Genomic DNA, 24,875 nt, shown 5'->3' on the forward strand with positions numbered 1-24,875 from the left:
TTTACTTAGTATTGGCATGGCAGCCGGTACTATTTATGGAGTCCATTAAACACAATGCAGCAAATAATAAACGTTCCCCAATGTTCCCTGTTACTAACAAAGCTGTAGTTGCTTACTCAAAAGTGGTTCCTTAGTACTTAAAATTGCTTGCAATCAGACATATATTTAAAGTAAATTATTATTTTAATTTTACTGGTGGGAAATGTACTTTTGGGATTATAGCATTTCATCTGCTTTAATTTATATTTATTGTGTTTTGTGTTGCATCAAATAAACTTCACCTCTGCTTCCAGCAACTGCCCTGTGCTCTTTGGACTATTTGGCCCCCATCGGACCAAAGATTTTCTTGTAATGATGCGTTACTTTATTATGCTTGGCCTCTGTTCAGTTTTGGCTAAAAAAAAAAGACATACATACCAATTTACGTTATAACAATTCACTGAAGTTAATGGCATGAAAATATCACAAGAACTTTGGAACTAGTGGATCCTTTTAATACCAGGGAAAATGAAGGCAAGAACAAAACTCCTCAAAATCTTGGAAGAAAATTGCAGGAACTAATCTAAAAAATTAACATTGACTGACTCAACAATACACACATATAGACTGGGTGAAACCAGGCTTAATAGCAGTGACTGTGAGAGGGATCTTGGAGTCTTAGTAGACAACCAATTAAATATGAGCTAACAGTGTGTGTCAGCAGCCAAAAAAGCCCATGCAATCCTAAACTGCATTAACAGAGGGATACAATCAAGATCAAATGAGGTACTAATACCACTCTATAAAGCCTTAGTAAGAACGCACCTAGAATACTGCATCCAGTTTTGGTCATCATATTATAAAAAAGACTCTAGAAAGTGCAGAGAAGAGCAATCTAGAAAGTGCAGAGAAGGGGCTGGAGGCTAAAACATATGATGAACGGTTGCAGGAACTGGGCATGGCTTGTCTAGTGAAGAGAAGGGCCAGGGGAGACATGATAGCAGTCTTCCAATATTTAAGGAGCTGCTACAGAGAGGAGGGGGTCAAGCTATTCTCCAAAGCACCTGAAGGCCAGACAAGGAATAATGGATGCAAACTGAACAAGGAGAGATTCAACCTGGAAATAAGGAGAAATTTCCTGACAGTGAGAGCAATCAACCCATGGAACAGAAGTTGCCTTCAGAAGTTGTGGGAGCTTCATCCCTGGAAGCTTTCAAGAAGAGACAGGACTGCCATCTGTCAGAAATGGTGTAGGGTCTCCTGCTTGAGCAGGGCTTTGGACTAGATGACCTACAAGGTCCCTTCCAACTCTGTTATTCTAAGTAATTCTAAGACCCCAGTTCCTGCTACTGTCCTAAATACATGCCTGTAACCAAGAACCCAAATTTTGATCACATGAGCATGAGGACATTGCTACAGTCAAAAGTATGAGGATCGGTCATCTTTTTTTCAGCCTCTCTGTAACTTTGAACAGAAACCAATTGTTGTAAGTTGAGACTCGCCTGTATGTTTAAGCATAAGAAGTAAGAATCAGACAGTGATAAAAATCTTGGCGAGTGTAAATATATTTCCACTGTCCAGGTATTGATGGTAGGCATATTTGCTTTCTCGCCCCTCTATCTGGTGCACTCTGGTGTTTTGTGCTATGAGTTGCATTCCTTGCAGTCATATAAATCCTTCCATTCCCCACCATTCAATCAGAACCGAAGAAGTTTCTTGGGTGAGAAGCGAAACATCTTCAAGGAAAAACAAAGGAAGTCCAGTTGCCTTTTGAAAAAGCACCTTTGGGACAACCATGACCTGGATGACTGAGAATTTCCATAGATGGTGTTCAGGCAGGAGGCTGGACTAAATGACCTACAAGGTCCCATCCAACTCTATTAATCTGTTAAACAGCACCAAAATAGAAAAGAAATGGCAATCTGGATATTGAGCTGAAGGTTTCAACAAAAAGTTCTGCATTTCTTGGGAGCAATCACCCCAGAATTAATTCATATAGTTTCCCAGTCATGTTCTTACTGATGTTGTATTTGGAAAAACACCTGTTTTGAAGGTATAATTCAGGTCTGGCATGGCTGGCTGAGGAATTCTGGGAGTTGGAGTCCACAAGTCTTAAAGTTGCCATGTTTGGGGAGCCCTTGTCTAATTGCTGTAGTTCCATCATCTTGTTCATGTGGTCAACAAAGCATCTGCCAAAGGGGTGGGTTCCAGCAGATGCTACTGCCTGTTTGTTCATGGTTGCGCAGTGTGCGCCACACACACTTGAGGGGTGCTGCGTGCGCATGCACAGAACTAAAACAAAACCCAAGATGGTGGTGCCTACGGTGCTGCCGGGAGAACTGGTTCAGGGGTGTGGCAGGCCTGGGTCACTGCCGGTTCCAGCGACCCAGGCCACCACATTACTACCGGTTCGGCTGAACCGATCTGAACCAATAGGAACCCACCTCTGATCTGGAAAGTTGCAATTTGCCAGTCAAGAGAATCCCATATTACAGGTTGTTCTCGACTTATATTAAATTTGGTTAGTGATTGTTCAAAGTTACAATGACACTGAAAAAAAGTGATTTATGACTGCTTTTCACACTTATGACTATTGTAGCATTCCTATGGTCACATGATAAAATTCAGATGCTTGACAACTGACACATATTTATGACCATTGCAATGTCCCTGGGTCATGCAACCAACCTCTGTGACCTTCTGAACAGCAAAGTCAACGGGGAAGCCAGATTCGCTTAACAACTTAACAACTGCAGTGATTCATTTAACTGTGGCATGAAAGCTTGAAAAATAGGGTAAAACTTATTTAACAACTGTCTTGCTTAACAACATAAATTTTGGATTCAGTTGTGATCATACCTCTATAGACTATCTATATCTCCATTCATTGAACCTGTCCAATCCATCAACCTCGGCTTAGCGCCTCACTGGCATCCTGCCATCAAAGAACCAAGGAAGAGAGGGAGGACAAATGAGCAATACATTTGTATACCTTTAGGGTTGGAATTTGGGATTGACAGCTGAAGAAGAGCAGAGCATGTTGGAATGCGGTTCATGCCTGGCATCTTCAAGGCCCTTTACCCTGGGAATGGAATTTCACCAGCCTAAACACCCCAGCATTTCCCAAAACATTTTGCTGGTGTCGGATTGGCTACACACAGACAGACCATGTGGGTGGGGAAGACTGGGAGAACCACGGGATTAATTCTGTATTGATGCACGAGAACTTTAGATTCCACCTGACTTTACTACAGTCAGCATTTCTTAGTAACAGTACTTTTTTACTTCAACCCAAATGGAGTCGAGAGTTTTTCTTCCCTAAGGGATCAGACTGGGACAGGTCTGACAGTACCGTTGAAGCCCAAAATGGAATTTGTGGTTTGAAAATCACGTGTGTAAACTAAGTTGCTAAAACAAACTTTTTCTCAAGAAATAATGTCTCTTCCTTTGGGTACCGAATAACAAGCGCTACAATTCCTCCAAACCAATCCATTCAAACAGCAAGTGTTGAAATTTTACGAAATAGCCCACAGGCTTTCCTTATGGAACAGAGGTGGTTTCATGATAGATTTTGTGGCTCGATCTCATTGCTGACATGAATGGAAAGCGAGATTAAAATGCTTAGTGAAAGCCGAGTGTTTCTTTTCCTTTTGATTTCTATTCTGAATCCTGTTGAGAGTCTGTTGCTTTCTAACAATTGTAAGAAAAAATTAGGATAACATTGAGGCATTAGGTATTGAGTGGCAGGCAGCCATATGTGAATAGAGGAATCAGTAGACGTTTTCTAAAGTAGCTGAAGCAAGATCATAAACATTATTTTTTTTTTCCTGGAAGACTATGAACAGCTACTAGAAACAGTAAAAACAGTCATCGACATAGAAATGCATGCATGCAGAGGCTGGAAAAGAGATGTCAGATTAGATGGGAGCAGAGCTGAATAGAATGACAATTACCAGAGATTCTCTCTCTTCCCCCTCTGTCACATCTTTATCTTTCTCATCTATCTCTATTTATCTCTATCATTATTATCTCTCCATCTCTTAATCTCTCTTATCTATCCTTCCTTTCTATGACCCTGCCATTTCTTAACTTGAGCTAGAGTGGGGCGACTGGATGGAGCTGTGCATTTACTGGCTGGCTGCCTTTCCTGACACCACACTGAGTTCACAGCAACTTTGTGCCCTAGGAGAGAAATATCTGTTGCTGCCTATGATTGAATTCTCAATCTTCCAAGTGGGAGGCAAGCATCTTTACTGCTAGACCACTATTCATTCATTCATTCATTCATTCATTCATTCATTCATTCATTCATTCATTCTCTCTCTCCTGTCTCTCTCCTGTCATGTCTGTCTATCGTCTATCGTCTATCGTCTATCGTCTATCGTCTATCGTCTATCGTCTATCGTCTATCGTCTATCGTCTATCGTCTATCGTCTATCATCTATCGTCTATCTATCTATCTATCTATCTATCTATCTATCTATCTATCTATTTATCTATTTTCATTTCTATCTAGTCTTTGTCCTGTATATTGACCATTCCTAGTAACATATATAATATAATGGCCCCCTTAAAACCTATATATATATATATGATAAAAAGAACCTTCCTCAAAAATGCGAACACCATGTGCAAATGAACTCCAATTACAACACTGCCTCCCGGGTGACATGGAATTAATATATTATTTGTGGAGCCCTTAATGCTCTCTGAGCTTGGTTGTTTTGGTTTTTTTGTAGACATTTCATTACCCAACTAGATAACACCATCAGTACTGCAAGAAAACATTGTCATTTTATAATTTTAATAATGGAGTGAGCTCCTGTTACTCATCCCAGCTTCTGCCAATCTAGCAGTTCCAAAGCATGTAAAAAAATGCAAGTAGAAAAATAGGAACCACCTTTGGTGGGAAGGTAACAGTGTTCTGTGCACTTTTGGTGTTTAGTCATGCCAGCCACATGACCACGGAGATGAAATGGAGATGAGCATTGCCCCCTTGAGTGAGGAACAACTGGCACATATGCGGGAGAACCTTTACTAATTCTTTCTTCTATTGTTACTGGTAAATTATTCTTCTTAGAAGGACAAAGCTGAACAAATCTCCATTGGGAAAGAATTCCAATGTGTTGGGATGGTTACTGAACATACAGTTTCTTGGGACCTGTTGGGTATCATTTCTGTAGGGATGGGAAATAGAGGGAGTTGATCTTATTCGATCTGGTTGACCGGGAAGATGAAGACAAGAGAAGGTGGTCCCACAGAGAACAAGGTCCAGAGCCATATAGAACATTAAAAAAGACAATCAGAACCTTCCCTAGATGTTCCATCTGGGTCTGCTACTGGTAAGATCAGACTTCCATTCAACAGATAAGGAGGACTGCCAAAATGGTGAAGACCAGCCCAAGACTGCATGATACTCTGGAATCAAGGACAAATTGGTATTCAGAGCCCAGGATAGGTTTCCCAGGTCAAGGCAAGAGTTAGATCAGGGGTCACCAACCTTTCGGACCTCAGGGATCACTAAATTCATAATTTTAAATCCTGTGGACCACTAATATGATCTGCCTAATGACCAGGTGGGCGTGGCTAGGTAGTCATGTGACTGGATGGGCGTGAGTATCGATGTCACATCGAGGGGCACCTTGCCAGCCTCTACTCCCCTCCCAGCCACTCCTTGCCTCCCCACCTGGGCTTTTTCGGGCCCCAACAGGAACCAGTTGTTGGAGCTAAGCAGCCACCATGAGAAAGAGTTGGCAAAACAGCTGGCTCAGTTCAAATTGGTTCTGGCCTAGAAGGAGGCTCAGAAGAAGCACCTCACTGAGGACTAGGAGCATAGGCTTTCCAAGCAGAGGGAAGACCTGCGGGAGTGCAAGGCCAGGTACCAGCTCCTGGAGGCTCAGCGGGCTGAGATGGTCAGCCAGTTCCAGGCAATGATGCGGTCCCACTGGAACGAAACCCTCCGGCTCTTTGCCACAGTGTCACTTCCCTCCAGCCTTCGCCCAAAGCCCCCCACCAGGAGGCTGAAGCAGACCCCAAGTCAGAATTTTTGCCCCCCTACAACCTGGACAAAAAGACTTCAAAGGGGGAGACTCTCTACAGCAACACAAGCATTTATTGCATGTATCCGGCCTAGGGGCCGTAGTTTGAGGACTCCTGGTTTAGTGCAATATAAAAAATGCAAATAATTTTTCTGCAGACCACCAGTTGGGGATCGCTGTCTTAGACTGCCATGCTATATTCCTTCTCCAGTCTGGCCAAGGCCTCTGTAGCTCTTCTCCGGTGCTCTAAATGTCAGGTTCTAGATGCATTGCTACTTCTCCACTGGGGGAAAAATTCCAATAGAAGAGAATATTTATAGCTCAGGGTTGGGGTCCTTGGTGCTCTCTGAGCATGGTTACCAAGTCGGATAATAAACCATCTGCAAGAAAACAGGAAAACTCAGAGAGCACCAAGGACCCCATAACTGGGAAGGGAGCCAGCATTTCGACTCTTTGATTGCCTTTGCCAACCTTTCAAATCCCCAGGTTGATGCCATTTGAGAAGAGCAAAGAGATGTGAGGAACCTAGCAAATTTCCCCTAATAAAGATGTATCCCAGACATCAAGATTTATCATAACGCTAGAGACAATAATAAAAATCCATCTCCATCAGTTATTGGGTTTTGAAATTTGATTACCAGCTCGAGGGGACAAGCAGAGAGAACAAATTAGGATTCAGAAAGAAGCCATAAATGCAGTAAAAGTTTTTTTTTTTAAATCAGAAAGTTGGAGTGGAAAGATATTTCCCAGGCTGAAACACATGAAAGATATAACTGAGTATTATCTGTGGAATTGATCAAGGAAATGTTGGCAACCATCTAGCTTCCTATGAACCAATCCTCCTTTCACTTTGCCTTCACTTTGAGCTAATCCCCCCAAGGGGCAGTTGTGCAAATTGCAAATCACCCAATTCACCGTTTGATGAAAAGAGTTGATTACCAATTAAAATTAAACTTTTCCTGTGCTCTGAATGTTGATCATCTGACTTGCTTATGCTTCTACCTGTAGCTATACAAATATCATCATTGTCGTCATCTTTGGAGAACATAACAAAACACAAAGACCTACAAATAGAAATAAAACAACTGTGGCAAAGGGAAGCAAGGCTAATACCAATAGTCATAGGTGCTTTGGGTGCAATCCAGGTGTGGGTTCCTGCCAGTTCTAACCTCTTCTATAGAAGAGGTTCCACAAATCTACAGTGCCGTTTAGAACCGGTTCCAGCTCCCTCCCCCCGCCCATTGGCACATCATCAAGATGAAGAGCAAGAGGAGGAATTCTGGGAGTTGAAGTCCACAAGTCTTAAAGCTGTCAAGTTTGAACACCCCTGAGTTTTTTTTCTAAAGAGTTAGGGATGCAAAGGTCTTGTCACTTGACAGCTTTAAAACGTGCACACTTCAATGCCAGAGTTCCTGAGCCAACATTTTGGTTGCTAAGCAAGAGCGTTGTTAAGTGAGTTTCACCACATTATACAAGTTGGCCATGGTCACATGGCTGGCAAGCCACTCCCACCCAGTCACATGGCCAGCAAGCCACTCCCACAAAGCAGGCCACACCTACAGAAGAGGTTCTAAAAATTTTGAAACCCACCACTGGTACAATCCCAAAGCAACTAGAGCACCACTTGAAAACCATTGGCATTGATAAATTGTCCATTAGTCAATTGCAAAAAGCGGCTTCACTGGGGACAGCTTCCATCCTGTGACGATATCGGTGATACCATCAAACGTCCAGATCTGCCTGAAATGGCCAGAATCTAGAGCTCAAAGACAAGGATGAGACAGAATATCACGAAATCTGGGACAAATGGTACCGATGGTTAGAAATGAGGGGGAAAGGCCAGGACAGAAAAATACAGACAAGTTAAGAAATGGAAAATATGGTATTAAGAATGTGTGATAGGTAGGAATTGGATATGTATCTGTGTGACTAGTAATTATATATAAGAAAGGATCAATGGACAGGAAATCTGACTGAATGCACAAACCTATGTAATGGACATAAAATGTAATTGTTGTAAGATCTAATCACTATATGGAAACGTTTACGCCAGAAATGTCGCACTATGTCCAATGTTTTTAATGTTTATCTAATAAAAAGACTTTAAAAAAAAAAACATCCAGATCTGCCTATTGCAGGTCCTTGTTAAGGACTCGATAGATAGACAACTGCCAAATCCAGTCTGAACATCTGACTGACTGCAATTATTAATAATGATAACGATAACAACAACAACAATCTTGCATTATATTTGATATTGGTGTTACATTGTTCCATGTATCTTATTGATTAGTCAAAATAAACCTGCTTTGTTTGGGGAATAAGATCAGTTAATTATGTGTTTACTGACTGCTCTTTAGAAGGCCAGTTCCTGAAGAGGAAACTCAAATGCTTTGGCCACCTAATGAGAAGGAAGGACTCACTGGAGAAGAGCCTCATGCTGGGAAAGATGGAGGGCAAAAGAAGAAGGGGACGACAGAGAATGAGGTGGCTGGATGGAGTCACTGAGGCAGTCGTTGTGAGCTTAAATGGACTCCAGAGGATGGGAGAGGACAGGAAGGCCTGGAGGAACTATGGGGTCACGATGGGTTGGACAGGACTTCGCAACTAACAACAATTATGTCTTTCAAATAAATCCTTGAAATGTTGAGCTATAATTAATATTTCAGTTAAATGCTGCTGCTGAGCAATAGATTTGAGACTCGCATATTTAAAATGACAAGGATATTTTATATTCTCCCTAAATGTGTAAGCAGAATGAAGATAGCAATAGCAATAGCAGTTAGATTTATATACCACTTCATAGGGCTTTCAGCCCTCTAAGCAGTTTACAGAGTCAGCATATCGCCCCCACAGTCTGGGTCCTCATTTCACCCACCTCGGAAGGATGGAAGGCTGAGTCAACCTTGAGCTGGTGAGATTAGAACCGCTGAACTGCAGATAACAGTCAGCTGAAGTAGCCTGCAGTGCTGGATTTAACCACTGCACCACCTCGGCTCTATAAGATGGCAGGAGTCACATTGGAAACACAGAAATATTGTTTTAAAAACCACTACAGGTAGTCCCTGACTTATGACAAGAACCAGACCAAAATTTCCATTGATAAGCAAAGTGGCTGATGAGTCATGCCCAATTTAATGCCCTTTTTTGCCCACGGTTGTTAAGCATATCTGGCATCCTTTACTGACTTGGCTTATCAGAAATCACATGGGAAGGCTACAAATGATGATCCGGTCATTCTGAATTGTTGTGACCATCATGGTTGCCAAGTGTCAGAATTTTGACCATGTGGGATGCTGTGGTGGTCACAAGTTGCCTTTTTCAGTGCCACTGTAACTTCAAAAGGTCACTAAACAAATGATCTTAAGTTGAGGACTACCTGTATTCTATAGGGCTCCATTTTATGCTGCCCATATCAGGGTTCCAAATAGCATCCAAAAGTCAATCAGAATCCAAGGCAAAAGATTCCTCAAAGTTCCAATTTATTAAGAGAGCCATGTTGGCACATCTGGGAAAACCTGAATCTGAAAGCTTCCCGGTTTTCCCACCCAGTTGAAAGTTCAAGATCTTGCCCCCACACCCACAAGTCCATCATATGGTCCAATCTTCCACTGCCACGCTGGCAGCTTCCACCCATCCAGTTCTAGCCAGGTGCAGAGACAAAGGATGACCTTGAGTTTCTAAGAAGAACGTTATTATGGCTACATATCACCCAACTCTGTATAATCCCCCATTCCATTTTCCCACAATAGAAAATGAATAGTAGAAATTGTGGCAGGCCTGAAGTCCAAAAAGAAAAGATGGCCCACATATTATACGGAAAAGGTTTGCTGGGGATCACCAGAACTTGGAAATTAGATGCAACCAGTATGCATGTTGCACTTTGGACTTTAAGATTTTGAAATTAATATTAAAGAATGAATGTATTTTTGATTTCTGAGACATAACAAGACAAACAACTTATAAGAAGAGTTGTGGTGGCGCAGTGGTTAGAATGCAGTATTGCAGGCTAACTCTGCTGACTACCACCAGTTTGATCCTGACCGGTTCAAGGTTGACTCTCTTGTCCATCCTTCCAATGTTGGTAAAATGAGGAATCAGACTGTTGGGGAGCAATACGCTGACTCTGTAAACCATTTAGAGAGGACTGTGAAGCACTGTGAAGTAAGTCTAATAGCTGTTGCTATTGCTATAATGGTGCTCGAGAGATATTTTTGAGCAATTATATCAGGACTTTCAATCAATAATGTGTCTTCCTGGGAACTCTCTGTTCTCAGAGGATGTTACAGAAAAAGATATGCAACAGAACTGAATAGAACTGAAAGCAATATGAACAATTTGGACATGATTTTGCCATGAGACATTAAAAAAAACAGCCTGCCTGAGTCTTTAAAAATTCAAGAAGGAACAAAAAATGACAATTCCAGAGAACAAAAGGATTTTGTTGTTGTTAGACTTTCAGAAAAGAGACTGATTTTAATGTTTTGAAGACATGGGAAACAAAGGCCAACAATCATCTGAATGAATGAAAGAGCAAGATTGTTTTATGTGAAAAAAAGGAACACAAATGTAAAGAGAGAGCACCACACCGATGTGGTAAATAACACTTTCACTTGTTGTTAGTTCCGAAGTCACGTCCAACCCATCGCAACCCCATGGACAATGTTCCTCCAGACCTTCCTGTCCTCTACCATCCTCTGGAGTCCATTTAAGCTCACGCCTACTGCTTCGGTGACTCCATCCAGCCACCTCATTCTCTGCCGTCCCCTTCTTCTTTTGCCTTCAATCTTTCCCAGCATGAGGCTCTTCTCCAGGGAGTCCTTCTTTCTCATTAGGTGGCCAAAGTATTTGAGTTCCATCTTCAGGATTTGTCCTTCTAAAGAGCAGTCAGTAAACACATAATTAACTGATCTTATTCCCCAAACAAAGCAGTCTCATTCTCAATCAATAAGGAATGTGGATAACCCTCAGTGCAACACCAATATCAAATATAATGCAAGATTGTTGTTGTTGTTATCATTATCATTATTAATCATTGCACAGATGTTCAGACTGGATTTGGCAGTTGTCTACCTATTGTGATCTTACCAAGGACCTGCAATAGACAGATCTAGATATTTGATGGTGTTACCGATATCGTCTATGCTGCAACTTGCTTACTCTCAAGCTTTAGACATGAATGAGGTCTTGGAGGTTACAGCTGAAAGATAAGAAGGTTGGAATTCTCCTTCTTGTGCCATATCTGTTATCAGATGTTGGCGATCATGTTGGCAATCCTATTTTTGTCAATAGCCGCATGAAAAAGTGCTGCTCAGTTTTGTCCAAACCAATCCCTTAAGTTTTGAAGCCATGATGTTCTTCTTCTGCCTGGACCTCATTTGCCTTCAATCTTTCCTTGGAGGATTAAGTGAAGGATGCTGTATTTTTCTGGGTGTCGCATCAGATGTCCAAAATATTCTAACTTTCGCTTTTTTATGGTTTTGATGATTGCATTCCCTAGGCAGCTCATCACCTCATTTTGTGATTTTGTCAGCCCAGCTTATACACAACAGCTGTCTGTAAATCCACATTTCAAATGCTTCTAGTTTCTTTAAGTGGCTTTCTGTCAGAGACCAACTCTCCACTCTGTAGAGCAGGAGAGACAAGATGCAACATCTGACATGCCTCATTGTCAGTCTTAGACTTATGTCGTGACTGCAGAAGACCTTTTTCATTTTGAAGAATGCTGTTCGACCTTTCTCTATCCTTGCCTTTACTTCAGTGGTACTGTCCCAGCTTTCATGTAAATTAATGATCCTTTCAACTTTTTCTAGGTTGAAATACATCTTCAAATTCTTGAGAAAAACTGGCAGGTTTTATCCAAAATGAAAATATCTGTTGGATATCACCAGACTGAGCTCAACGGCAGGGTAAAACGCATAATCAGTCTGGAGTCTCTATACCCCCCAAAAAAGACCTATGTCTCCAAGCCCCTTAAAGTCTGTTGACTCTTATCTGGCACCAATTTGCCTTGAACATTAGTAGATCATACACTTGTGTATAGGTAGCATGAAATAAACTTGCAATGCTTTTGAACTCTCTCCTAGTTCCTGACTTCTTGCTCCTGACAATATCTTTATAGCCTCTTATTCTCTTTCTAGGCATAATTCACACTAGTGGGATGAGGATGCCAAAAGAATCAGTTGCTCCATATTTACCCATTCCTCATCAGAACTCTAATATGATCACTCTGATTATCAGATCATATTAACAGAGTTGGAAGGGACCTTGTAGGTCATCTAGTCCAACCTCCGACCCAAGCAGGAGACCTTACACCATTTCTGACAAATGGCAGTCCAATCTCTTCTTGAAAGCCTCCAGGGATGAAGCTCTCACAACCTCCGAAGGCAACTTCTGTTCCATTGGTTGATTATTTTCACTGTCAGAAAGTTTCTCCTTATTTCCAGGTTGAATCTCTCCTTGATCAGCTTCCATCCATTATTCCTTGTTTGGCCTTTGGGTGCCTTGGAAAACAGGTTGACCCCCTCCTCTCTATGGCAGCCCCTCAAATATTGGAACTCTACTATCATGTCTCCCCTGGCCCTTCTCTTCACTAGACTAGCCATGCCCATTTCCTGGAACCGTTCACGTTTATTTTAGTCTCCAGTCCCCTAATCATCCTGGTTGCTCTTCTCAGCAGTCTTTCTAGAGTCTCAACTTCTTTTTTATTGTGTGGTGACCAAAACTGGGTGCAGTATTCCAGGTATTACTAAAGTTGAAGGCAAAACAAAGAAAATAAAAAAACACCGCAATTTCAATTGTGCCTCTGTTCTGGAACAATCTTGAAGGATAAGTTCCTAGCACTTAATTTGTTGACTTTTGGATGTGAAATAGAGAATATTTTATGGCACCTTAATTCCTTAATTTCTAATGAGATCCATGCAGCTTTGCAGCAAAAAACCAATTATATACCTTTTAGGCAATCATCTAATAGCTCTTTCACTGATAATGCATTTTTATATGTGCAGGAATCATACAGAAAAGTACTGTATATTATACAACACCAAAATCTACACGTCGGGCTGAACAGAACCCAAGCATTAAGATTTCTGGAATCAACCACTCATGGTATTACTTGAGTCCAAGATAAAAGCTAATTACTGCTACAAAGTAGCACAGTTCTTGCATTTACATTGTTAATCTCAGCATGATTAAAATATTGTTTTGTAAGGCTTATTGTACCTGAGAGATAATTTGGGACGCTCCCTTATGCTTCTAAATAATTTGGCCATCCCCCTGTCCGCTTCGTACCCTTTCAGTATTCATATTCTTGCATAATATTGTTCCAGTCCGGTATTAAAAAAATAACTCTGCATTGAGATCTATTTTGCTTAATCCTCCTCTCTGCTTCCATCTTCAGACTGTCAAAACGGACATTCTGTTTTTTAGAAATTTTACACTGTAAAACTGATACCAGCCAAATGGATCTCTGCTGGATAGCACAAGATGTTCTCATGATCTCTTCAGCCTTCATGAAGTTGTAGAAGACATTTTTGGGTAAAGCAACAATGAATATGGTTGTTTCATCAATGGAAGAATTTTGTTTAATTTATTATGGCCGGGGAAGAAGGAAGAACATGGAACATTTGTGTCTTGAAGGACAGGAAGTTATTTTAGGAAGGAGTTGCACGATGCATTATCCACAGCAGAAGAAATCCAGATTATAAAAAATCAAATTAATAGCCAAAATGTTCATTAACTGTTGACTACTCTAACTTTCTAAGGAAAGCAGATCTAACTGAGTGGTGTCTATCAGGGAAACAATATTTAGCAGTATTTCATAGGTAGCTTGAAAACATACCATTTTTAGAAAGAATGAAGCAATCTTGCCTCCAACACTGGCAAGCACTAAGAATGGTGCATCCTCATGGATAAATGTTGGGGTTCATCTCAAAGCATAAAGAGCCTCCATCCTATGGCTGCATTCATAAGGCATGCTCAAACTACTGAACCAAGAACAAATTAAACAGAATGGATCATGCAGCATCTTAAGCCTAATGATTTAAGCCTATACCCAAATGGTATGAAATTTGAATGTCAACCAAGGTAAACACATGGGTGAAAATCAACATTACTGTTGTTGAATAGACCTGGTTAGGCATGTTACATGAATACAAACTCAGCACAACCCTCTGCTTTTTAACATATTGATCACTGACCTGAAGGAAGGATCAGAAAATACTAAATTTGTAGATGACACAATATAAAGGAGATAAGTGAAAGGACAGTTTCAAGACTCAAGGGGCTCTTGATAATATCTATCTATCATCTATACCTATTTATCTATCTATCAAACAATCAATCATCTGTATCTATCTATCTATCTATCTATCATCTATCTATCAATCATCAATCAATCATCTATATCTATCTATCTATCTATCTATCTATCTATCTATCTATCTATCTATCTATCTATCTATCTATCATTTTCTATCTCTCTATCGTCTATATCTATATCTATCTATCTATCTATCTATCTATCTATCTATCTATCTATCTATCTATCATTCATCCAGCTACCTACCTACCTACCTACCTACCTACCTACCTACCTACCCATCTATCTACTTTCTATCATCTGTCTGTCTGTCTATCTACCCCCTCCCCCCTCTCTCACGCACACACTTTCTTTCTCTAGCTAGCTATTTATCTAGCTATCTATCTGCCCATCTTCCTTAGTTGCGAGTTGCAATAATAGGCAGAAATCGGGATAAATGTCAACAAAAATAAAAAATAATTCCTACACTGGATAGAAAAAAATCAATGCAATGAGGACAGAATTGAGAATAGCAAGGGGGGGGGGTGAGACCCTATTTGTAAAAAAGAGTTTTGAATATTTTGGTGGATCATGAATTGAAAATGAGCTAGCAATGTGATTGAAATGCAGAAAATGTAGTCCTATGCTACATTGATAGAAACATGATATCGAGATCAAGAGAAATCATCTTCCTCCCTATTTTTCGTCTATCAGATCAGACCCGGCATATTATGACCAGTTCTGGACACCATATTTGGAAAAGAACATTGAGGAAAATGCCCAGACAGAAGAAACCAAATGATAAGAAGCTAGCTCAGAGATGTGAATTTATGTTTATCTGGAGAAGGGACAGTGAAAGAGACATAATGCGATCTTTGAGTATTTAAATGGACATCATGTAGAAAATGAGAGTTGTTTAGACTTGTTCTAGGAGATAGAAGTTATATTACATGGAAAAATAGATTTAAATTGGATATCAAGGGGGGGAAACATCCTAATAAAAACAACATAATGAACTTTATCAGAAGGTAATAGACTCTTCTTTGTTGAAGGAGTTTAAATAAAGGCTAGATGGCCATTCCTTAGAAACACTGTCATGATGGATTTCTGTAGTGTGTAGGAGGTTAGAACATCTCTAATGTCATTTCCAACCATTATGTTCTATCACTCTATAAAATGCAGCAAAGAATATGAAATAAGAGTGAACTTCTAGCCTTCCACACCTGGGAGGAGACTACAGTGAAAAAAAGAAAGAAAGCCTAGTATAATGAAAAGGAGGACTAGGGATGACATAATAACAGTGTTGTAATATTTAAGGGGTTGCCATAAAGAAGGGGGAGTCAAGCTACTCGCCAAAATATCTGAAGGCAGAACAAGAAACAATGGATGGATACTATTCAAGGAGAGATGTAATCTAGAAATAAGGAGAAATTTCCTGACCATTAGACCAATTAGTCAGTGGAACAAAGTTGTGGGTTCTTCAACACTGGAGGTTTTGAAGAAGAGATTGGACAAGCATTTGTCTGAAATGCTATAGGATTTCCTGTTTGAGCAGAGGGTTGGACTAGAAGACCTCCAAGATCCCTTCCAACTCTGTTGTTCTGTTATTCTGCCTGTTTCCCCTTAGTGAAACTTAAGAATAGAGTCAGGTTGAAATTCAAATAGGCATATCTTGTGATATTGGTTCAAGTTTCCCCTTGCTTTTTCAAAGCCCAATTCATACATCTGATCTCGGTCTTTGGGTTTGTCCTACCCCAATTTTTCATCTTGTTATAAATCAAACACCTCTTTATAGATGCAAACATATTTCATATGCTAGGAAGTGCCCGCCCGCTGGGCAACAGAATTAAGACCTCTGGATTTAAATAGGCCTGCTACAGAATGAAAATAAGTTCTTTAAGTATAAGGACTTTCTTTTTAAATCAATCCATTTAGGATTTTGTGTCCCAAGCAATGCAGTATTTTAAGTTTAAATGATTCAGCTGAACCCAGCTGCGAAGTGATCGAAAAGCAATGTTTTTAGATAGCACTGTTTCTATAATAAAGAAAAATGTCCAATTGCTTTCAATTAGTTATAAATTCAACTTCTGCCCAGAGATTTTTTTTTGGGGGGGGGGGTGTCATTTTGTAGTTTGATTGCATTTCCAAAAAAAATATCAGCATAGACCTCCTTAATTTGATGTCATCCAAGTGTATTTGGGTAGAAATTCTAAGCCAAGCCAACATAGCCAGTAGCCAAATTGGATTTGGACTGATGAAAGCTACAGTTTACCACCCATTGACATCTTCGAATTACAGGGTTGGAAAGAACCTTTAGAGGTTTTCTAATCCAGCCCAAATTTGGGGAGTCTCCAACATCATCAACAATGCTTTAAAAATATTTTACATGGCTAGCAGGATTTTCAGAGGATAGCTCTGAAATGTATGAGCAGCTGTGCTTATTTCTTAAGCATATTGCTTAAGCTGACCAGAGTCGCCTTTTGGGGGAAGACAGGCGGCATATGAATTTAATACATGAATATAAATAAATACATATTATTACATATATCTAAATTGATTACAACCTGAAGTTTTCAACTCCCTAAATCTGTGCTTTTTAAAGGTGCTGCAAAAAAATACATCTGCAGCCTCTCACCATTTTAACAAAGGCTGTGGTGTTGGAATCACTGGATTAGAAGATCAAATATACCCAAATCTCTCTGAGCCAGTTGAGTCCTTTCTTTCCCTCAAGGGGAAAAAAATGGAGGAGGCAGTGAACTGCCTTGTTTCAGGAGCAAAGAACTGCTGTAAATCTAACAAATATAACCTATCAATATTTATGGTGCAAAAAAACATTGAAATATTTCTTCCTTTCCTCTTCCTGTTGGCAGGAAGCTCAAACTGCCCAAGGAGCTGCTGGTACATTTTTACGGAGGAATTATTGAGCCTGTCATCTGCACCTCTATAACTGTCTGGTTTGGTTCTGCAACCCAACAAGACAGACACAGACTTCAGAGGATACTGCAGAAAAAAAACAGTTACTGCCAACCTGCCTTCCATTGAGGACCTGTACACTGCACGAGTCAAAAAGAGGGACGTGAAAATATTTACAGACCCCCCCCCCCCGCATCCTGGACATAAATTGTTTCAACTCCTACCATCAAAATGACTCTATAAAGCAGTGCACACCAAGACAACTAGACACAAGGACAGTTTTTTTTTCTCCGAATGCCATCACTCTGCTAAACAAATAATTCCCTCAATAACTGTCAAACCATTCACTAAGGCTGCATTACTATTAGTCTTCTCATCCTACCGATCACCCATCTCCTCACACTTATGACTGCATGACTATAACTTTGTTGCTTGTATCCTTACAATTTAAATTGATATTGTTTCCTAATTACTTATTTGTGCCCTATGACTATCATTAAGTGTTGTACCTTATGATTCTTGATGAATGTATCATGTCTTTTTATATACATTGAGATCATATGCACCAAAGACAACTTCCTTGTGTGTCGAATCACACTTGGCCAATAAAGAATTCTGTTCTGTTCTGTTCTGTTCTGTTCTGTTCTATTCTATTCTATTCAGTGTGTCTTCTGTCCAGAGAAATCATCTGCAGAACATAATTAAATGCCTTATGAATGACAGCCTTCTGGCAAGCTTTCATTAAATTCTTCAGGAATTGCACATGCTCAGGCAAGAGCATAGCAAAATAGTAACAGTGAGGAGTCCTTAATCCTCTCTGAGCTTGGTTTTTTTCTTTCAGACTAACCAAGGAGAGAAGCAACCTGATACTAAGCAGAAATTTCCTTACAGTGAGAACAATTAACTAGTGAAACAACTTACCTCCAGAGGTTGTGAGTGCTCCAACACTGGAGGTTTTTAAGAAGAGATTGGACAACCATTTGTCTGAAATGGTAGAAGGTTTCCTGCTTGAGCAGAGGGTTGCACTAGAAGACCTCCAAGGTCCCTTCCAACTCTGTTATTCTGTTATTCAGACATTTCATTGCCCAAACAAGGTAACATCATCAGTATTTGGTTAATGAAAGGTCATCAAGAAAGCAACCAAGCTCAGAGAGTATCAAGGACCCCTCATTTCAATCCTGAACTGCAAATATTCTCCTTGAAAGATGGACAGTGGTACAAATATGGGTGGGTTTTGGAGTCAACTCCAGAGATATCAGAATGAAGACCCAGCCAGGAGGTGAATCGGGAAAATCAACTCCCAGAGGAGTTGAAAAACCTGTTAGGAAGCTCAGAATGGTGGTGGAACAGATGATTAAGTCTCACAACGGAGTTGTATATTAAAAGTGAAGGGGCCCCAACCCAGTAAACCCTGAGCGTCCCAAATGCTTTCACCCTGACCCGTGATCTCTGGATGAAGAGAAGTGGAAACCGGGTGAGGTACTTTACCTACTAGGAAATCGGAGATGGCCAAGTTCAGGAGGAAATAATTGTTCTGCGTCCTCAAGCTGGAGTCCACCACGAAGGCCAGCATCACTAGCGCGTTGCCCACCACGGTGGCCACGATCAGCAAAGCCATCAACACCGCCAAGGCGATGGTCCAGGTCGTGGAGAAGTGGCCGGAGAGATCTTCTCCCTGCGCTTTCTCCGAACCGTTCACAGCCCGGGCGCTCGAGGGGGAGCTGTCCATTTCAGCACCATGCGCTCTCCGCAGGCTCAAACGCCCGGGCGAAGTCGCGGCGCCATCGTCAGGGACTTGGGTTATAGGATCTCTTATTGGCATGGATTATAGCCGGCCAACTCCAAGGGACTCTGAGCGGCTCTACCTGGCGGGACTCGCCTCTCACGGACGGAGGGAGTCGGAGAAAGCCGCTTCAGCATTGCGCCCTTAGCTGGTTCGTCCCTTTCCGAGGCTCGGCAGATCGGCTAAGGCAGCGTTCGATCCTAAGCGGTTAGTTTTCTTTCTCGAGTTCTCAGGGAAATAATAATAGCAACATTTTTTAAAAAAAATCTAGTGCTTTTTCTTCTTCTTTCCGTTGCTTTCCGATTTTTTTCTCCCCGTGAGACTGTAGGGTTTTCGTTTTTCTCCTCCTATTGAAACTCAGCCTTTCCTTTCTCCTTCCTCCCACTTCTTCTCCTGACTGGAAAAAAAGAGGGGACGGCAGGAGTGGAGGAAAGGATGCGGAGGGGTGTGAGTGGGGGCTGGCTCTACTATTTGCAGCAGCTGCTTTGCTCAGCGTCGGAAGTGACTGACTCCGGGCCAAAACGAAGAGTTTTCTCCCAAGGGTGGAGCCAAGTTGCTTCTCCGCCCAGGGGGGGAAATAATTGCTGAGAAAATATAGATACAATAGATACAAAACTTATGGTAAATCGCTCCAAACGTCATTGCAGAAAATACGTCTTCAGCAACAGAGTGGTCAGTGCACTACCTGACTCTGTGGTCTCTTCCCCAAACCCCCTTAACTTTAACCTTAGACTGTCTACTGTTGACCTCGCCCCATTCCTAAGAGGTCTGTAAGGGCACACCAGCGTGCCTACCGTCCCTGTCCAAATGTTCCCTTGTATTTGTATCCACTTCATGTATTCATAATCATGTTTATACATATATCTGTTATCTAATGCATGCTTGATGAAATATATAAAATGAATGAATGAACGAATGGATAAATAAATAATCTGAGAGTCTACGGCTAGGCTGTGATTTCAGACAGTGTCAGGTTGAGCAGCCAGGTTCAAAGCCCAGCCTCTGCTCCTATCTCTTCCCATCTGCTCCTTTATTTCGGCCTTTCAAGCATCTCCCAGTGAGCTTCAAGCAGGCAATAGGAGCAGTGGAACCGGCCTGTTTGCTTTTGGGATAAGGTTGATGAATTGTCAATAGGACCAGGCAGAGGGGGCTGGGGACATACTGATTAGAGGAAATAAGATCTTGTAATCTCATCCAGTACTGTGAATGGTTAATATCAGCTCCTGAGTGAAATCATACAGACAATCAAATAAGCCATAAGCAATTTAATGGCCTGAGTTTGATGATATGCTTAGCCAAAAAGAACTTAAAGGAAGTAACACTAACCAATATGTTGTGCCAATGTCTCCTTTCATGACCACAATCAGTAATTTATGTCAACACAGCCTGCTTATCTGTGGTTGTATATGTGCAAAATAGCAGTAATAGTTGGAAGGGACCTTTGAGATCTTCTGGTCCAGCCCCCTGCTCAAGCAGGAAACCCTACTATTTCAGACAAATGGCTGTCCAGTTTCTTCTTGGAAACCTTCCGTGATGGAGCACCCACAACTTCTGGAGGAAAGTCGTTCCACTGATTAATTGTTCTCAGAAAAAGCACTTGTGAGTCTTCACTATTGAAACCTCAGCCATTTGATTTATATATAGCACTTATAGTATCCAAAGCCCATTGCGTGTTTAACTACATCGGGTAAAGAGGTAGAAGATTCATTCCTGCAGCATGCTAAACTTGGTTAGTGGTTAGCATATGTATGTGTAATGGATTTTTGGACCTGGGCCATTTGTAGTTCAATGAGTTTTGCAAAACCACAAACTGTATGAATTCAGTAATCAGGATTATAGCAATAGCAATAGCAGTTAGATTTATATACCGCTTCATAGGGCTTTCAGCCCTCTCTAAGTGATTTACAGAGTCAGCATATTGACCCCACAGTCTGGGTCCTCATTTCACCCACCTCAGAAGGATGGAAGGCTGAGTCAACCTTGAGCCAGTGAGATTAGAACCGCTGAACTGCAGATAACAGTCAGCTGAAGTGGTCTGCAGTACTGCACCCTAACCACTGCGCCACCTCGGCTCTTTTAAGTGTTTATCAGGTTATACATCGGTGGAGAAAGTAGATAGGATTTTTGTTTTCTACTTTACTGTATTCTGGAATTATTAAAAAAATCAAGTCTACCATAGCTGAGCTAAAAAAAAGTCTAGACCACTAGTAGACTGCAGAAACAAGGCTTAGAAAATTGTAAAATAAATTTATTCAGCAAGTGATTTAAAAAGGAATGAGTAAATTACAGCAATAAAAACCATGTGTGTGTGTGTGGTAGACACACACATACTCCAAAAACTTCAACACATTAAACATGACATCGAGGTAAATACCTTTAAAATATTGCAACCCACAAGGCCTGCCATAATTCTATTTTTTGATACTCTGCACCGCACTCCAGAAAAATGGGAAAATGGTTTTATATGACATTCACTCCAGGATTTAAAGAATGCTATTATTATAATGCACTTAGAAATTGTTGAGAATATTTATAGCTCAAGTTGAAGGTTTTGGCAGTAGTCTGTTCTCCAAGCTTGCTGTTTAGCTTCCTGACACTTTACCTATAGATCCATTAATAAACACATTGACTTTGAACCAGCATATGCACTACTAAGGACCACTTGAATCACCAATCAGCGACAGAAGCAACTATCTCCCTCCCCAGTTGAATTTTGCACATCACAAACAACCAGTCGCTTCACCCAAAACCCTGCTGAAGTTGTTACCAACTTGGATAACGAAACATCTGGGAGCTGAACAGCAAGCTCAGAGAACAAACCGCTGCCAAAAAGCTATTATATCCTCTCCCACTCTTGTAATGCTTGAAGCATGAAAGCTGAGAAGACTCAAATATGAGTTCCTTGAAGTCGGCGTTCATTCAGATTTGCCACTTTCAACTAGCCCTTCCTAACAGATCTTAGAAGGGCTGTGTCAAGATTCCTATTAATGAACCCAAGCAAATCAGAACTCCGAGGCCATTTGCTTCCTCAAAGAACTTCTTTATTGAGTACAACATATCGGCACACTCAGTGGAAAACCAACTCTGAATCTTTCCCGCAGTTTCAGCATAATTAAAACCAGTAATAACCCCTTCCCCAAGTGTCACTGGTCACGTTGACCAACTAGGTTAATTGGTGGGTTCCTCAGGCACTCTTCTCCTCCATCCTCCATCCCTGGGAGATGATCTTGGTTCCCACGAGAAAGATCTTCTGGTATGTGGTGTCTAGTAAGACATTCCAGCTGCTCCCTCTCCCACACTGTGTGGCAATGATGAACTAGGAAAATGGCTTCTGCCGGGTTCAGTTCAGTGTTGATTGTCTGATTCAACTCAGAGAAGGTGATCTCAAAGGCAGTTAAGGCATTAAACTGTGTAGAGTTCTAAAGCCTGATTTGCAACCAATTGTCTCTCCTAATCATGATGTTCTGTGAATGAACATAAGTACTCCCATAGCTACTGAGGCATACAATCCATCACCTCTAGCTTGTATATAGTCCTCAAGGGTTGGTCTATGAAGAGCAAATTGCAGTAATCCAGTTCTGAGGTGACGAGGGCATGATTGAAAGAGAATATTTCTATTTCCAGAAGTGTCTGCAACTGGTGCAGAAGATGTAATTGTGTGATATTCTCCTTGCTACTCCCTTCACCAGCTATCAAAATAAAAGAGATGACTTCAGAACCTCCACTTTTTGAACCATCTCCAATTAGGAAAGGAGAATTGCTTTGTTGGGAATCAAAGAAGGATTCTGGTCAAAGAAGGTTTCTTTAATTTTGTTTTGTTTTAGTATTCTTCTTCCTGTTAACTGTCACTAATGTAATATACTAGCTGGATACCTATGCTTCATGGCGAAACTATGTGATTGGACTATGCAGGAGAAATTAGGTTCACAATCCATTGGCTCAGTGGTGATCCATGATTGAAACACATAGGGGAATATCTCTCCCTTGAGTCTGGAAACAGTTCCATAGGGGGAAGGCACAGACATTTTGGTGAGGTAACGGAATGTCAGGCAACTGGCAGTTGGAACAGAGTTCTTTTCAGGTGGGGAGGGGGAGTAGAATGTCTAACTCCTTAGCATCAGAGCATGTTAATTACTGTATAAGAAATACTAATGATCTGATAGTCATTTCAAAAAAATCCTTTCTTAGTGAGTACCTAGAATCCAAGTGGAACATATGTGCCAAATTTCAAGTTTGTAGGCTGTAATAATGTATTAATCAGTATTCAACTAGAGGGGATAATATGTGTATATGTGGGTTTTTTAAATGCACCTTTTAAAATGTTTTGATTATTTTATTTTTGTGCTTTTTTATTTTTTGTCTTCTGGGCTTTTTGTATTTTAACCTGGCCTTGAAATATATATATGTCAGACAGTGGTGGTTCCTACTGGTTTGGACCAGTTCTGCTAAACCGGTAGTAACTTGGCGGCGTGGGTTGCTGGAACTGGCAGCGACCCAGGGCTGCCACATGCCCCCGAACCAGTTCTCCCACTGGCACCATCTTGTTTTTGGCTTCTGCGCATGCACTGAGCAATTTTCATTGTATTGCGCATGCATGCACAGCACGCATCAAGCATGCGCACGGAGCACGTCCCTGAGCGAACTGGCAGTAGCACCTGTTGGAACCCACCACTGGTGTCAAATGAGCTCAATCCAACTCCATCCATCTTTCTATATATTGTATGAAGAATGATTAACTATGAATCCTGCTGTATTGTTCAAATTAGTCAACTACAGAACCAGGTTCTGAACCTAATCTTTAAAAAATAATTATATTAAATATGCCAGCATAATGCATGGAGATTTTTGAGGACACCAAAGATGTTTCAAGGACACCAAGTCGTGGTCCACAACAAAGAGTAGTTTTTGAGAACTTCCATTCAACTAACAGATTAACATTCTCTTTGCTTCCTTGAAGGCATTCTCCTTTCAACTTCTTGGCCTCCTCCTCCTTCTTTTCATGGTGTTTGAGAAAATGTCACGGGTCCAGAGGCAGTCACATCAATAAATGTAGAGAGCACAAAACCCAATACAGCGGCCCTCTGGCAAATTCATATCTGCAATGATTTTCTTTTTAAAGTGAGTAATTTCTCAGTGTCATTCAGGTGAGACCCAGCTAGAGAGTTCTTGGATCGATAAAGACTGACATCAACTGATGTTGTCCTCTGAACGGACATGATTGAAAGCGGTAAGCACCATTTCAGCCGCCATTTGAGACTCAAAACAAATTGGCTGGTTTTGTAGCTTTGATCACTTATTCTAATTCCACTATAGAAGATTCCACAATGTACAACCGCAATTGAGACCAAAACGTCAATTGTTAAGCCAAATGAGGGTTAAGTGAATTATGCCCAATTTTGCCATGGTCGTTCAGTGAATCGCTGCAGTTGTTCAGCCCCCCCCCCACACACATTAACTTGGCTTGCCAGAAGACCGCTAGGTTAGTTAATGCCAGACAATGTCGGCTAGCGACCCCCAGGAGGAGAGCCTTCTCTGTGGGAGCACCTTCCCTCTGGAATGAGCTGCCCCCGGAGCTTCGTATAATCCCCGACCTCCGGTCCTTCCGACGCGCCCTAAAAAGTTGGCTTTCCCAGCAAGCCAGCCTGGCCTGAACAAAACAAAATAAATTATTGATCATTGTTAATTTTAATTGAATTTTCTTACAAATGTCATTGTTAATCTTAATTGGGTTTGTTTTTTGGATACTCTATCTAATTTTTTTAACTTTTGTAATATGTGCTTTTTTAATGTTGTACGCCGCCCTGAGTCCTTGGGAGAAGGGCGACATATAAATCCAATCAACCAAACCAAACCAAACCGGTTA

The 24,875-nt window shown here is 41.1% G+C and overlaps 1 protein-coding gene across 1 annotated transcript in view; it reads right to left on the minus strand.

The window, feature by feature from the left end:
• HRH3 (histamine receptor H3) overlaps positions 1-18,958 on the minus strand; it is a 40,915-nt gene extending 21,957 nt beyond the window's left edge. The window contains exon 1 of the mRNA XM_032218939.1: positions 18,718-18,958. Within this exon, the coding sequence (XP_032074830.1) occupies positions 18,718-18,958 (241 nt within the window). The remainder of the gene's footprint in view (positions 1-18,717) is intronic.
• Between the last annotated feature and the right edge of the window lie 5,917 nt (positions 18,959-24,875).

The sequence above is a fragment of the Thamnophis elegans genome, chromosome 5 (assembly GCF_009769535.1).
Source record: "Thamnophis elegans isolate rThaEle1 chromosome 5, rThaEle1.pri, whole genome shotgun sequence".
Classification (NCBI taxonomy): domain Eukaryota; kingdom Metazoa; phylum Chordata; class Lepidosauria; order Squamata; family Colubridae; genus Thamnophis; species Thamnophis elegans.